Source organism: Fringilla coelebs (assembly GCF_963513975.1).
Source record: "Fringilla coelebs genome assembly, chromosome: 5".
NCBI classification, from domain to species: domain Eukaryota; kingdom Metazoa; phylum Chordata; class Aves; order Passeriformes; family Fringillidae; genus Fringilla; species Fringilla coelebs.
The window spans coordinates 14,351,572-14,366,065 of NC_140033.1; the positions used below are offsets into that span (position 1 = coordinate 14,351,572).

Consider the following 14,494-nt stretch of genomic DNA (forward strand, 5'->3'; position numbering starts at 1 on the left):
TGCTGTGGCTGGATCTCCATTGTGATGGACATGGGAAATGTTCAGGGTTGGAATATTTTACCTTTATAGACATCCTATGGTTTAGGCTTTTTTGTGGCTTGGCCCCTGCATTTGTGTTTATTTATGAGTGTGTTTTGTTCCACCACTGGAGAGAAGTGAGAGCAATTGTGCATAAGGCACTGGCTGCAAGTATAAATACTGTGAGTTTACTCTGGTGTGCAAGGTCTGCACTGTCACCTGTTCAGAGGTTCCATGGAGCACAGGACTTCAGATAAAAGTTTACAGAAATAGCTATTTGCATACTAATAGAAAGAGGTGAGCACAAAGCAAAGAAGACAATTGGCTATGGTTTTGTTACGTGCAGCTAAATGTCATCTCAGCTCTTTGATTAAATAGCTTCTGGAAATTTTTTTTGCAGCTCTTTTCCTTGGATTGTTTACCAGTCTTTATAAACAGTTCTTTTTCTTCTTCCTAAAATAATCTTTCCCCTTTGCTCCTGCCTGTGCCTGGTAAGCTCTGATATTTCTAGTTCACCTAACAGCTGTTTGTCTCAGTTGTTTTCTTTTTCCCATTAAGCATTTACCTCTTTTTTTGCTATTGCAGAGATGATGTGTGGTTAGATAGTAGAAACTTTATGAGAAAAGGATCTTGTTATGGGATATAATCTTATACCTTAAGAGAGTGCATAAGTATAGTAGTGCCAACATTTTTGGCATACAGGGAATATATTGCTCTTCTGTCAAGTGTTTACAGGGCTCTTCCTGGATCCTTTCCTAGTTTTTGTCTCGAATTTGACTGGAAATCGAATCTGGGTATTGAAACTATTTGAAGATTGAAGTAGCTGCAAACCTACAAGGAGAGAATTAGAACCAGTTGCACGTAAACATGGCAGCGTTCTGTCACTGACAGTTCCAGTGTGTATCTTCTGAAAAATCCATTTTACAATCTAAATGAAAGTTGTACACTTGATGCAGACATGAAAAGTATTCTTACACAGGAGATAACACCATTCTATTACAAGTATGCCATTCCCTAAAACACTGAGCTTGTCTATTTCCTTTTTTTTTTTTTTTTTTTTTTTTTTTTGTTAGGGAGGATTTTTGTCTAGAATGAGTATCTGCCTGTGTCAGGGTGACCTTTGATAAAACCTAATGCTTTGAAGATCAGGGCTGACATTCCCTGAATATTTTGCATTAATATCAGACTAATGAAAATAAAATTAATTTTAACAACTGTGGTTTTTAATAGGCCTTGAGTGGAAAAGGAGATGGTAAAAAGAAAGAGTCAACAGATGCAACTGAGGAGAAGTTGAAGGAGGAAGTTGAACATTTGAAAGCAGAGCTACAGAAGACATCAAATGGTGAGTATTAGTTAGGACCTCTTTGCAAACAAGAAAAAGATTGGTTTTTTTGACATTCAGTGTTGAAACATTCTAGGTATAGCATGAACTAACTTCATCTGTTTCCAGAACACTTGGCATGGGGTTTCTTTACATTTGACTACGAACTGATAAAACATGCCATTGCCATCCCAATATTTTAGTAAATGTGTTCATTATGAAAATATGTAAGGTGTAATTAGAACACCTTAGTTAAGTTGTAATTATTAACAATTGGACTGATATATTTAAGTGGTGTTGACTTGTCTTCATCAATGACATAACCATGATATGGAATCATTTGCAAGTTATAGGCATTTGCAGGTTTGATCTTTCATGTCATACGTAGCAGCCACTCTCCCTGTATAAAATGGGGGATCTATTGTGATTGAGATTTTTTTACTACCATAGGGTTTCTGTCAGACAGCAGAAAAGTCCTTGACTAGTATTTAAAATGTATATATGTTCTGCAGGTGAGGTGTTAAGATGTTAGCTTTTTAATATTTTTTTTGTTTACAAGGAAACATACCTTACCAAAAAAAGTAACATAATACTTTTGTTAGCAGCTTCCGTGTTTAGGGCTTAGGCTGTCAAAACTGCTTTATAGGCAGCCCAAATTGAGATAGAAGCAGATTTTACCTGTTTGGTTCTGTCTTACTGGGATCTCTCAAGATGTGTGATGCCTGTGAGCACCTGCTGATCTGAAATCAGTGTTTTTAAGATAACACAGCCTGCGATGTTGTAAACATTAATCAGATGTCCAGACTGCAACAAAAATACAAATTTTCTTGGTACAAGACAGTATTGTTATCATCAAAATATAGCCCCACTTTCATACTGGCTGGGACTGCTACAGTGCTGCAAGAATAAATTTTTCAGAAATGTTTCATGAATCTTTTTTTGTTGTCCACTGGGAATTCAAGTAAAAAATGTAAACCAGCTGTTTTCAACTGGGCTTGAAGCAACAAGAATCTTTAAATAGAGAGTCTCATTAGTTCACATTCTCAGGCATGTTTGATGGTGGGTTTTCCCTCTCCTGCTGTTTTCTTGAAGAAAGCGGGGGGAAGTGCCTTTGAAGTGACAGGATCAATGGAAAATTTAAATGCTTATGTTTTATTTAAACTAACTGGTGGTATGTAACACTAATATAATGTAAGCTTTTCAGTAGGAATGCTAGAGAAAGCTAAGGAGTAAATAGATTTACCTCATGCTGCTTCAGCTTCATTCTCCCTGTGAGATGTTGTCCATCCAAGAGATGTATAAATTAAGGCATGCTTGAATCTTTTGTTAGGGCAAAAGTGGGAGAGAGGGTCTTTCTAAGGAGTGAATACGAAAATATTTACAGCCCTTCTCCTAATGCCACCCTCCTCATTGCCAATAACCCCATGGGTGGCATGGGAATTACCATGAGCAGCTGGGTGGTGTTGAGGTATGTCTGTCTTACCTTCTTGTAAGTTTTCTTATATGTTATTTTGAGCAAATTGATAGCCAGAAAGCTCGAAGTACTTGATAAGAACAACCACATCCTTAGACGCAACTTTCCATAGAGTGTTAGAGGACATGAATTTACTGTTTTCTTTTGAAATTCCTGCAGCTGGGTAGGTGAATGTTGGCTGTCATGTTCACTGAGTGTGAGCAATGCATTACATAAAATGAAAGCTGAGATTGGAAAGTTTTTGTTTTGCCTCTTCTAAGCAATTTGTGTCATGCTACTGAGCTCACATGACTAAAGTAACTTTTTCTTTGTGTCCATAAAGTCCAATCCATGAAATTGTGGGGGAAGAGTGAAGAGTGGAAAGAGTGTCACCTAATCATGAAACAAGACAAAACTAGTATAAAAATAAAAACTTAACAGGTTTTGATTTTTGAGGTTTTCTTATTGTTTGTTTTTCAGCTATGGTATTAGTAAGGGTCATAAATTTGGATATTTTTCATGGTTGTTAGGGGTTTGTGTTTGGGTGGTATTTGCTGCTTGCAAGGAAAAATTTCTTTTTTTTTTTCAAATGCAGTTTCAAATATCCATTGTTCTGGTCTGGGACACTTATTAAGCTGTTGATGCTTGGTAATACATTATTTTAGAGTAGGCTATGAGTTGAAAAGTGGGTTAAGTTAGTATAGTGCAGCCAGGAGGAGTTCTAAATGTACACCTGCTTCACATTTAAGAAAACAGTTTAGTATCAGATTGGTGCTGTGACTTCCAAGGTCATGCAAATTTCCTGTAAAGTTTTGAATCAGTATTTACAACTGGAAAAGGAAATACTGTATATCTCCTCTTCCTGAGATTCTGACTAAAATCATAGTGTAGACAGATTATTGCAGACTTTCAGGAGACTTACCTCTAGTTCTTCAGCTTTCTACCTTTTACAGAAAACATAGACTACTTTTTTATTTCCTCACTTAACAGTGAAATCCAAAGTTAAGAAGACCTTTGTCCTATGCTCTGAACAGGTGGGGGGGATGAATCAAAATACAAGAGTGAGCAGTGAAATTAGTAACATCTGAGGAAAGGTTGGAAATTAATTTTAAGGTTTTTGACTACATTGGCTTTCTTTCCAGGCTTGAATTTTCTATTACACTTGATGCCTTTTTTTGCTTTATTTTGGAAATGAAGCAAAGAAGGCTAGCTCCTCACAGCTCTATTGCAGACCCACATATTGTTGTCAGGGCTTTATAGGCACCCAGCAGTGGGGCGAGCACTCTGAAAGCCTAAATCCATTTTTAGCATACCTAGACATGTAATAACATGACTGGTTAGAAACCTTCTGAGATGGTATTTTATTGATACACTTATATATTAAGAAAATGTCTCATTGATACCTAGAAAAAAATGTACATACTTGTAGCAATACCCAGTACAGATGTGAGAATGTTTCTCCTGCTACACATTAGCCATATTTCTAACAAAATATTGATTCAGATAATTAAAGGTTCTTACTGTGGCTACTGGCCTAGGACCAGTAGGAATTTTCTGGGGAAACAAGGCATGCCATGATATTGTTTTATTTTGATGGTTTGGAAAACTATTCAAAAAACCACAACAAAACAAATTACCTGCAACTGGGCATGAGGTTAGACCTAAAAGAAGTTTCATAAAGCCTTTTGTCCTTACAGTGGTCCTTGTGTTGGGACAGGAACAGGGCTTCATTAAATATGTACTGGCTCATCAAAGTCATTTAGGTGCTTTTCAACTTCAGTTCAACTTTTTCTGAAAATACTCTGTTTATATATTGATGTCATATATGGTGGGGCAGGAGGAAATTCTAATGGAACTTCAGTGCATCATTTAAAGAGGTTGGTTTTGTGTACAGACTGACACGAGTATTCTTTGTTTCATGGTTGCATGTAGGAGACAGGAGGAGAGCAACAACAATTTATGTGGAGGGCTGGTTTTGGAATAACTTCTGACTGTTGGCTATTCTAGAAAGTATGCATGTACAGATGTACAGCTCTCACTTAAATGTGAAGATTACTACATGTTCAAAACCTGTTAAAAAATACAGACATTGGGAGTACATTTCATAAAACTGCTCCAAGGGACAGTTCAGCTTGGCCTTGGTGTTGCTGGGTAGGCTGTGCCATGTATGAAAACTACACTGAGCTTCTCTGATGCTCCCCAGTTTTTAAAAACAAACAAGTTTAAAGAATTGGCTACAGTCTTGTTAATTGGCCAGTGGCAGAGGGAGGTTGAGGAACAAGGTCTGTCTTATTTAACATTACTTTTCACAAGACTGTGAGATGGTAATCAAGGGTGGGAGCCATTGCATTGTTACATGCAGCAAGAGCTGATACTCACATTTGTTGATTGGAAGAGATGGCTGCATACAGCAAGCATGGGTTTATTATATGAGGCTTTCTATGCCATCTGATGATGCTATAACATCCCTTTTGTAACAAAATTTTGTTTGAGGTTGCAAAAGGTACTTGAAGCAAATTTGTAAATTTTTTGGCCCTCCCTTCTCATTTTAAATTCTGACCATTATATCTTACACAGGGAATTCAGAATTAGCATGGAGTTACTTGACTGGAGCGTGTTCCCAGCCTTACAGCGTATTTGTTGGCAAATCTCTTGTGCCGTCAGTGCCTAAATTCTTAAACGTGAATAGCTCTTTTTTAACTTGAAAACTCTTAAAAGAGAGGGCTCTTTTTTACTCTTCAGCTAGTCCAAATCATTTGGGTTGTAGGCTTGTATTGTGAGCAATGCTAATGTAAGTTCCAGATCGTTTCCTTAGTAGCAAGCACTGTAAGTCAAGTGATGTAGCCAGACCAGGACTACTAGTTGTGCAAGGAAATGCCCAAGGAATTATTTTTGTTGCTGTTTGGTTTTAGTGTTAGGTTCTCCATTGTTGTTGGAATGGGAAGATCATAGAAATGCTACAGCTACTGGGCTCTGGTAAAATGTAGCTCCTCAGAGCAGTTTTATTCTTATCCTTAGAATTCAGAGCAATCTGAAATAAAGTGTCTCTCCTGGAATAGGATTCAGAGAATGTTGTGGAAGGACATGTTTTCTACTTTTCCCAAACTATACATGTTACATTAGTTTATGGACCTTCAGTCACACATAAATGTAAAGTTTTCCACAAATGTCTTCCATTGAAACACTGCCCTAAGAATAGCTTGTTTTGGTAGGAGACGGAGTGGAAAAGGGTAGCCTACCTCTTATAGTACTGTGGCTGGATTCTGTGTTTGGAACTTATGATTATTCCTCTCAATGGGTGCATTAATGTGGAAGCAGCATCCTCATCTGCCTGCTCATGCATTGACTTGCTGGGAGGTGTCAGCTGTGGGAGCTTGCTTGCTGCCAATCCAGCTGTTGTGTTCCTGTGAGGCAAAGTAACAGACCAGATGGAAGCCAGAAATAATGACTGAGTGTATTGTGCACACAAAGGATCTCCTGTTTCCTGCTGGATCTCTGTTCATATGATAGGATCCATATGCCAGACAGTGTGCCTGATGAACTGGGCTGTACTGCAGTGCTCGTGCTCCCAGCAGAGGAGCTGGGCAGTGCTCTGGGGACACTGGTGCTTCACAAGGCATCCAGGGAAATTGGTGCACTGAGGAATTCACGTTGTCAAAGACGTGATGCTTCTTTTAATTGTGTGGCCCCAACAGGAATGAGTCTGGATTTGGTGGTTTATTGATGTTTTGGGGTTTTTGTCCATAGCCAACACAGGTGGAAAGGACAATCTGTTCTTTGCTTTTTCTTCTTCTAGGGTTAGGCAAGGTATTTCTGTCATACATCTGTTTTGGTCAAAACACTAAAACAATGCGCTAGCTTGTTCGCTTTCTTGACTTGTAGATACCTCTAGATATTTTGTTCATGTTTTAAAGATAAAGTAGTTTTTAGTTGCAACTAAAGTACTGTGCTGCTACTTATAAATAACTAAATAGTGTTAGATCAATAGCATTGAGTTACAACTTCTTCAGAAGTGAGATCTTATTAATTTTTACTATACTATGTACAAGAATGTTCAAACAAAAGCAAGATTTATCTTTCTAATTAGCAGATTCTTGGAGAAGTGAATCATCTTCCTCCTTACTGTGTTTTGTAGATAGTCTCAGTTGCTCTTGCCCAGTGTTTGAGTTCCCTCCTCTCCTTAAGAGGTCTGACAGTTTTGATTTTGGAGTTGCTGAGTTTTGTTTTTCTAGACCTGTCTCCTGCAATGTGGCAGATCCCTGTAGTCATCACTAACTAGTCCCCTATTTCATGAGTTTATTGGTCTCACTCCTACCTTTCTTACAGGCCCTTCCTGTTTCTTGTGCTGATCTTTCTGAACATTGGCCATTCTCTTTCTGCTCCCTGTCCTCAACTTCTCAGGTTCCTGTGTCCATCTGTGATGCTGTGTTTTAAATTCTCAGCTATTTTAGAGGAAGGACTGTCTACTGCAGTTGAGCCCTGATGCACATCTAGGGCTCTGAGGAACTGCAGAAATACAAGTAATAATTAAAACACCAATTCTGGTATTTTACAGCTTTCCATAAGGCGAAAACTGAAGTGGCTGCAGTTAAAAAGCAGTCTGAAGGCCTTAGAAGAGAATATGAGCATCTGATGAAAGAATTTGAACAGCTTCAGGTAGGTGGCTCTGGATCGCCATACAAGCACTGTATTTTGAAATTGTACCAGTAAAATTCTGTTTGTTTTGAGAGAATTTACCAAAATCTTTAGGATAACATAAAGTTACAACAGGCAGCATTCCTTAAACTTCTTCAAAATAGTAGAATTTTGTTTTGCAGAGTTAATAGCATTTTATTTTTTGCACTTAGGTTGACAAAGCTCAGGTTATCGTTAGCTTCAATTTTACTGTTACTTGGAAAATAAGATTCAGATGGTTTTGCATGTGGTGATCACTGAAATAGTGTAAGAAAACTATAGGAGGGGTGGGTGTGGGTGTGTGGCAGGGGGAGTATATACACAATTTATAAAAGTAATTTTATCTTGTTTGCTCTTAAAACATGCTTTTGTAATCCTGGATTATAAATGTTGCAATACTGTTGATACACAAGGACAAAAACCCAACAAACAGCCTAGGCTAAAAACAGGCTACTATAAAATTCAAACTGAAGTACAAAATAATTTTTAAAAACCAAACCATATTATGCAAAAGTTCAATTAGCTGTTTGATTCAGTTTCTTATGTATATGGCTATAATACCCATAACATACACAGTAAGTATCAGTAAATGGAACTGGGAGTTTGTATGTTGAAATTGTCTGACAGGTGTTCATATGCTCCATACCTAACATCTGTCTTTAGCAAAATTCAGTAAAAATTAAAGGTAGCCTATTTACAAGTAGTGGTCTTGGGAGAAAATAAATTATTATTAAAATTATAGTGACCTGCTTTTCAAGAAGCGTTGTTCAGCCCTGTATTAATTTTAAAAAGGCAGTTTTGACCTGGTTATAATATTTTTTCCTGTATTCTGTGAAGCCACTTACTCATTCCCAGCCTCACCCTATACTTCTACAGATTGCTCAACTGATCTTTGTGTTCAATTCAAGACCACCATGCACAGCCTGTCCTTGTTGTGCTTCCCTGTGTAATGAGCCATAGTAGTCCTGCTGCATTTCTAACAGACTTGTGGTCTAAAACACACATCCTTACCATCTCTGTTTACCTCTGAGTAGAAGGAACAGAAGGTACTGAGCACACAGTAGATGCACCTCCCAGGGATAAATGAGTTGATAGCAGAAAATGTTTTCTGCTGAGTTTCCTGCCCAGCTCAGCTGTAAAACCAAAGGGAGCAGAACTAGGCTGCACAGCCTTGACTGCTGGCAGCAGAAGCTCAGGTGTTCTGTGGGGTAGTGTTGATGGGACTACAGCTTAGAAAGTTGTATAATGAACAAATCAGGTGTGACTGCAAAGGGGCAAAATTCGGTGTCTGCAGTCAGTTGTTCCTGATCTTGCCAAACTGAAATTATTTTTCATCTGTCTCTTTTCAGCAAAGTTCAAATAAAGCAGAAGATAAGAAAGACCTGTGAGCACATCTAAGATGGATGGCATCGCTACAGTTGCTTGAATGAGAAAAGGCTTGTGCTGTTGATGTTCCTGATGCATACCTGAAACAAAACTTGATTTTTCTGAAAAGCACATGCATTGCAGGTCACTATTCAGATTCCTCTAATGTATCGGTTGCCAAAACGTTCTGTGTTGCAAATAAAATGTTAAGTGGCTTACCGGATTCACCATGGAGTTTGTCACTGCTCTCATGAGGAGAAACTCAAAAATCTTTCAACTCCACCTGGAGCAACCTGTTTACCAAGCTTTTTCTTCCATCATGGTAACAGATCACCATTGCTTGTAGCATTTGAGTGAGGTTGTATATCACACTAGATCGTAAAAACAATTACTTAAACCTCCTTGCAGCACCTGTTTGGGATCTTAAAAATTCAGTTCCCAGTGGGTTGAAGAAGGCTGAAAGCTTTTTATCAGTGGAAAACTGAATGACAATCAGTCTAAGGAAAATAAAGAAAGAAACATTGCATTTCTAAATCCACCTCACTCACTTGTGACTTTCACTTTAGCCACATGGATTTGAGTGTATTTTAACAAACAATATTTTGCATGCCTCTGGTTTATTTTTCTTTAATATATTGGGATATTTCAGTTTTGGGTTGGCTGGTATTAGCAGTCTTTATTTTTACACTGTTTACGTTGGTTTACTCCTTATGTACCACCTAACTTCCTTAGCCTCGCTAAGTAAAAATCTTTTTAAATGTAGATAGTTTGGTTTGTTTTGTTTTGTTTTCATGGATACGATACCTCAAATAAATGTGCACTGTTTTGCATAAGATCTTTTTGGTATTCAGAAAGTTGTTTTGAGTTTATTTGTTAGTTGGTTCCAGTTTATATTTGAAAGTTCGATATGTTTGTTATATTAAAGGGATTGTTTAAGTTCATGTTTTCTGGATTTATTCTTGTAAATGTCTCCCAGTATGCTGTCTCATCATAGTTAATAGTTATATGCACTAGGAACAAAATATACTTCTAACTTGATGATGTTTAACTCTTCTTGAAAATACAGTCTTCATAGTGGTGGTTTTGCTTGCTCTGGAAATACTATTTGTTTAGCTTGGAATTTAAACACAGCTTATCAAGTAGTATAAGGCATAATAACATACCATATAAAATAAGAAGGCATATGTTTTAAAAAAATACTTTATCCTTGCTGAAGTAGTGTGACACTCTGTGATACTCAAGATTTTTTTTTTTTAATTAATATAAAATCTTCAGGAAAAGTTACAGGCTTTTCATACCTCCATACACATGTTTTGAAGATGTAGTTGAATGCATCTTTGTTTCTTTTTTTCCCCACCCCTTTCTGAAGTATTTAAAATTGTGGTGGAATGTTATCTCCAGTCAGATCCAAAGGCTGTGGTTGGAAGCTTCGGAGGTATAACAAGAAGTGCTGGTTTTAATAACAGAACAAAAAAACTCACATGTTTCTTCAAGACACTGAACAAAAGCAAGTAACTCTTGCTTATTATTTACTGTTATCTACTCAAATTTCAAACTCTTCTTCTGCTAGTATAAGTAGATAATGGGGTAGAGAATTAGAAGCTTCTTACAATGTTGTGCACTGTGCTTTTCATCCTTAAAAATTTATCTTAAAAAATAGCATGGAATGAAAAACGGCTGGCTGTGAATGCAGTGATAGTACTCATATTTCTCCTTGAGAAGGAACTCTGAATGGTTTACAGGTTTTTTCTGTAGAGCATGACTGAAGTGTGAAGGAATATAGGGTGGTTATGCACTCTTTCCTTGGAGCTGGAATGAGGCTGGGTGTTTTCAGATATGCAATGTGCATTCAACACACAATAGATCCATGCTGTAATACGTTACACAGAAAACCTTGACATCGGGCTGCAGGGAAATGTTCCCTGCACTGGAGATTCCTTAAACACACAGCCTGTATTTTATCTCCATTCACTTCTTCTGTCATGTCCATTATTTGGATCCTTTGTCAGGTTTCCCTGTCACAGAGTTATGACTATGATCATTTTTGTAATTGTCTATTGTAGATGGTCACACACATTGGACTGAGTTGAATTATCACACTTCCAGCTCTTTGGAGTCCCTGACTTGTTCACAAAAAAATAATCTTCTGTTATTATTAAAATTACTTTGTAGATTCTGCTATGTAGAACTCTATTCTTGGAAAGAACATGGCTTTTTAAAAATTATAAGTCTAAATAGTGTATCTGGAAATTCTAGTAGATGGCAAATCCTTATCAATACTTTGCATTTGCCTTGTTTTGCATTATGTGCTTTCAGGGCTTGTGAGAGCCTGGGTTCTCCCACTGATAATGTTTTAAGTTATGGTTGATATGCAGAGAAAATGAATCAAAATTTTATGCTTCTATCTCCTCACCTTTCAGGCTGTTGGGTCACATTTTGGTCACATGTGCCTGTGTTGTGGGAAAGAAGTGGAAAAAAGTTAAATCCTCACTAATACTGGTGGAATCAAAATATCTTCTGTACTTTTGGACAGTTAATTTATTCTGAGTATATCTCCAGAAGTAAGAATCTGGAGCTCTTTATACTCTAAATAATGTCAAAGTAATTGCCTGGTTGTTTCAGAGCCTTTTTTCCCCTCTTTACAAAAGTAGGAATGTGAATTTTCCGTACTTCAGTGAGGAAGCATGGGAGAGATTATTCTAAAAATATTTGCACAGGTTTAACTTGACAGTAGCTTTCAAAAAAAATTTGAGGGGTGTTTCCATATTTTTTTCATAAACCCCTTTTTCTGCTGAGTCAAGAAAGCAGTGAGGTCATGGTGGGTGCATGAGAGCTGACCTGAATATTAATAGGCCTGGCTGCATGCTTTGGTGTTACCTTAACTGAAAACACCTGTAGCTAGGCAGGATGTTTTCCCCTGTTTTTACTTTTGCAACAAACATGCAACAATACATCTTCCTTAACATAAGTTGTGCAGAGTCTTTTCTGAAAATGTAGCCTTGCATTAGCCCTCCCTGTGTGTTTGCTGCCACAGTAGTCCCTGGCTACATAGCCTCATTGAAAAGACACTGTGCTTTCCTAGCTTCTTGTAAAGGGTGAAAGCTCAGCTTTTCTCTCAGCATTAAAATAACATTTGTTTTTCCAAATGTGAAGTTACTGTAAAAGTACTACATGGCTGCTTCAGTTCTCAAGTGTTCCTTGAAATTCTGAATTTACTCTTTGGGACAGAAGCCCTCATTTTGCCATGCCTTTGGACAGTGCTTATCCCCCTGTTAGCTATAATCTGGATCCTGTTACAACCTAATACAAGTCATTTTACAGATAAGTTGGAAAATCAGCTCTCAGGTCATTCCTGTCCTTCAATACTCTGTGCTGCCTATTGCTGTGTGCATTAATTGTGGAATGTCTGAAAACAGTTCTAGAACTGAGCATCCTCAGTTCAAGAATAATATGGAATGTTTTATTTTCTGTTATAAAATGTGACACTTGTGTTTTGTTTATGAGGTAATGTACAAATAGGGGCAGGTATTGCAAGGTGTGTTTGTGAGGAAAACAAGAGTCCCTCTAGTTTTGTGTCCACTCTGAAATGCAGCTGTGGTCCAAAGGAAGTTTTTCTACCACCTGCAAGGGCAAGTACCCTGAAAAGATTTTGCTATTTTGTCTCTAGCTTTGGGAGAGCTAAGCAGAGAGGGAAGCAGGCTATACAGCCCAGGACTATACATGCTAAAAGATTTCCTGCAGGACTGTGTGAAGGTGGTCTTGGTCTGCATGAAGCACATCTGGGATGTTTGGATTCTCAGACATACTTGGGTACACCAGGGTTTAGTGAGTGGGAACCTCCCCACTATGTTTAGTGACTAGTAGGAGTTAGATATTAGTTTTAGTGTGTCTGTTGGAAGGGAGGAGATGCCAAAACCAGCTACCAGGGACCATGAATAGGGGAAAGATCTTTCAAACTCGTCTGGAAACTGGACACCAATTACTGCTGTCATAAAAGCATGTCTGCAATACTGTTGACATAAATAGCTGTTGCTTTAACCCTTTATCCTGCTGCTTGAGGTCAGACTGTGTAGCCTGATTGGATTTTTGTTTTTGAAAACGCAGCCAGAAGAAGCAGTAGCTTTGGTGATAATTGTGTTTTGCAGATAGTGTAATAACTTCTCACCTAGGTGGTGAGACCATATACTACATCTTACTAAGCATGAGGTTTAAGTCCCTGTTCCTGTGACTATGGAAGAAGAAGGTGATAAACTACTCTTTCTTCGTGAGTTTAACAGGGTATGGAATGGACAGTGTGAGAGGAAGGAAGAGAGGAACTGTTATTCTTGGCCAGTAAGGACAAAATCTTAGGCTTTGATTCTTCTCCAGACACGACTTGGGCATTAGAGGTCTAAGGAAACAGAGCATACAGTGAAGTAGAGGTCTTGGAAACAGGCTGTGTGTCTGTCCTAAGTTGTTTGTTTCATACCAAGTACAAAGTGAACATGAACTAATTAGAAAATAATAACTAATAATAAGGTAAACAAAAGGATTCAGAAGACTGATGCAGATTTTAAGCTAAAAATCACCTGAACACCTTTCCCCAAAAAAAAGCAACAAAAGACCCTCCACCAAAAAAAAACCCAAAAAAACAGCAAAAAACCCCAACCAGAACAAACAAACACACAACAAACCAAACAAAAAAGCTAAAGTTGAAAAATGAAAAACGAAGATCCTCCCTTCTGGCTTGAAAGGTAAAAGGAAAGGAGATGCATACTGATTGGGGTCAGCAACATCACAGTTCAGAAACACATTGCAGCTGATTTGACACAGATGTGTCTCGGTGTATGGGATCCATTCTGAGCTAGGGTTTACAGTCTTTAGCTTTTTCCTCAAATAATTGTCTTTTCAAACTCTGGTAAATGCATGGTGTTACACAGATGGAGATTTTTTTTTTTTTTCTTGAAACCTCTTGTCCTCAAACTTGCATACTTCTGCCCTGCAAAGATTCATGGTCCTGCAGAGTTCTCATCTATACAACATCTGCAGGGGCTCCTACCACAAATCATCACCTGAGGTGCTGAAGCTTGGAGTACAGTTCAGGCAGATGTGCTTCAGGAAACAAATTTGCAAGGAGTGTGAGTTACAGTCAGATTCCTCTTGACAGTACCCTTCCTGTGTTAATTACCTGTTCAGTACTATGTCTTTTCCTCTTGATATCAATCACTTCCCCTCTAAAATCCTGGTGATATAAGTAATAAGATAAATGTAGTTTTGTGGATATTCTAGGAGAAAATAATATGTAATATACAGCCAGTCCTGAAAACTGAGTTTATGTGGTAAGTGCAGAGTATCTACATTGGGTTCCTGCAAATGATTTTGGTGTTGCTCCTTGCTTCTATGATTAGCCTAGAAGCCATTATACCTGTTGGAGTAATTTCATTGTCTTTGTATTGTATTAATTTTGTATTAATTGTATTGATTTTAGAGCTTAGTATTTATTAACTAATATAGAACTATTTATTAACTAATAAATACTAACTTGTGTTAATTTTAGAACTAAGATAATGTTACCACAACAGCATTTTAAAGTTAATTTTCAAAACTGCTTTTCATGGTGCTCCATTTTTATCTGGAGTGGATTCTAACCTAATACATTACTCAGGTTTGATGCTAGCTCAGTT

At 37.7% G+C, this 14,494-nt stretch overlaps 1 protein-coding gene across 1 annotated transcript in view; it reads left to right on the forward strand.

Moving 5' to 3' along the window:
• The window catches only part of DUS4L (dihydrouridine synthase 4 like), a 34,972-nt gene extending 25,206 nt beyond the window's left edge, over window positions 1–9,766 (forward strand). Inside the window, exons 12-14 of the mRNA XM_084206493.1 lie at window positions 1,249–1,360; window positions 7,348–7,448; window positions 8,816–9,766. Coding sequence (XP_084062619.1) covers window positions 1,249–1,360; window positions 7,348–7,448; window positions 8,816–8,854 — 252 coding nt within the window. The 3' untranslated portion in view covers window positions 8,855–9,766. The remainder of the gene's footprint in view (window positions 1–1,248; window positions 1,361–7,347; window positions 7,449–8,815) is intronic.
• Window positions 9,767–14,494: the final 4,728 nt, after the last annotated feature.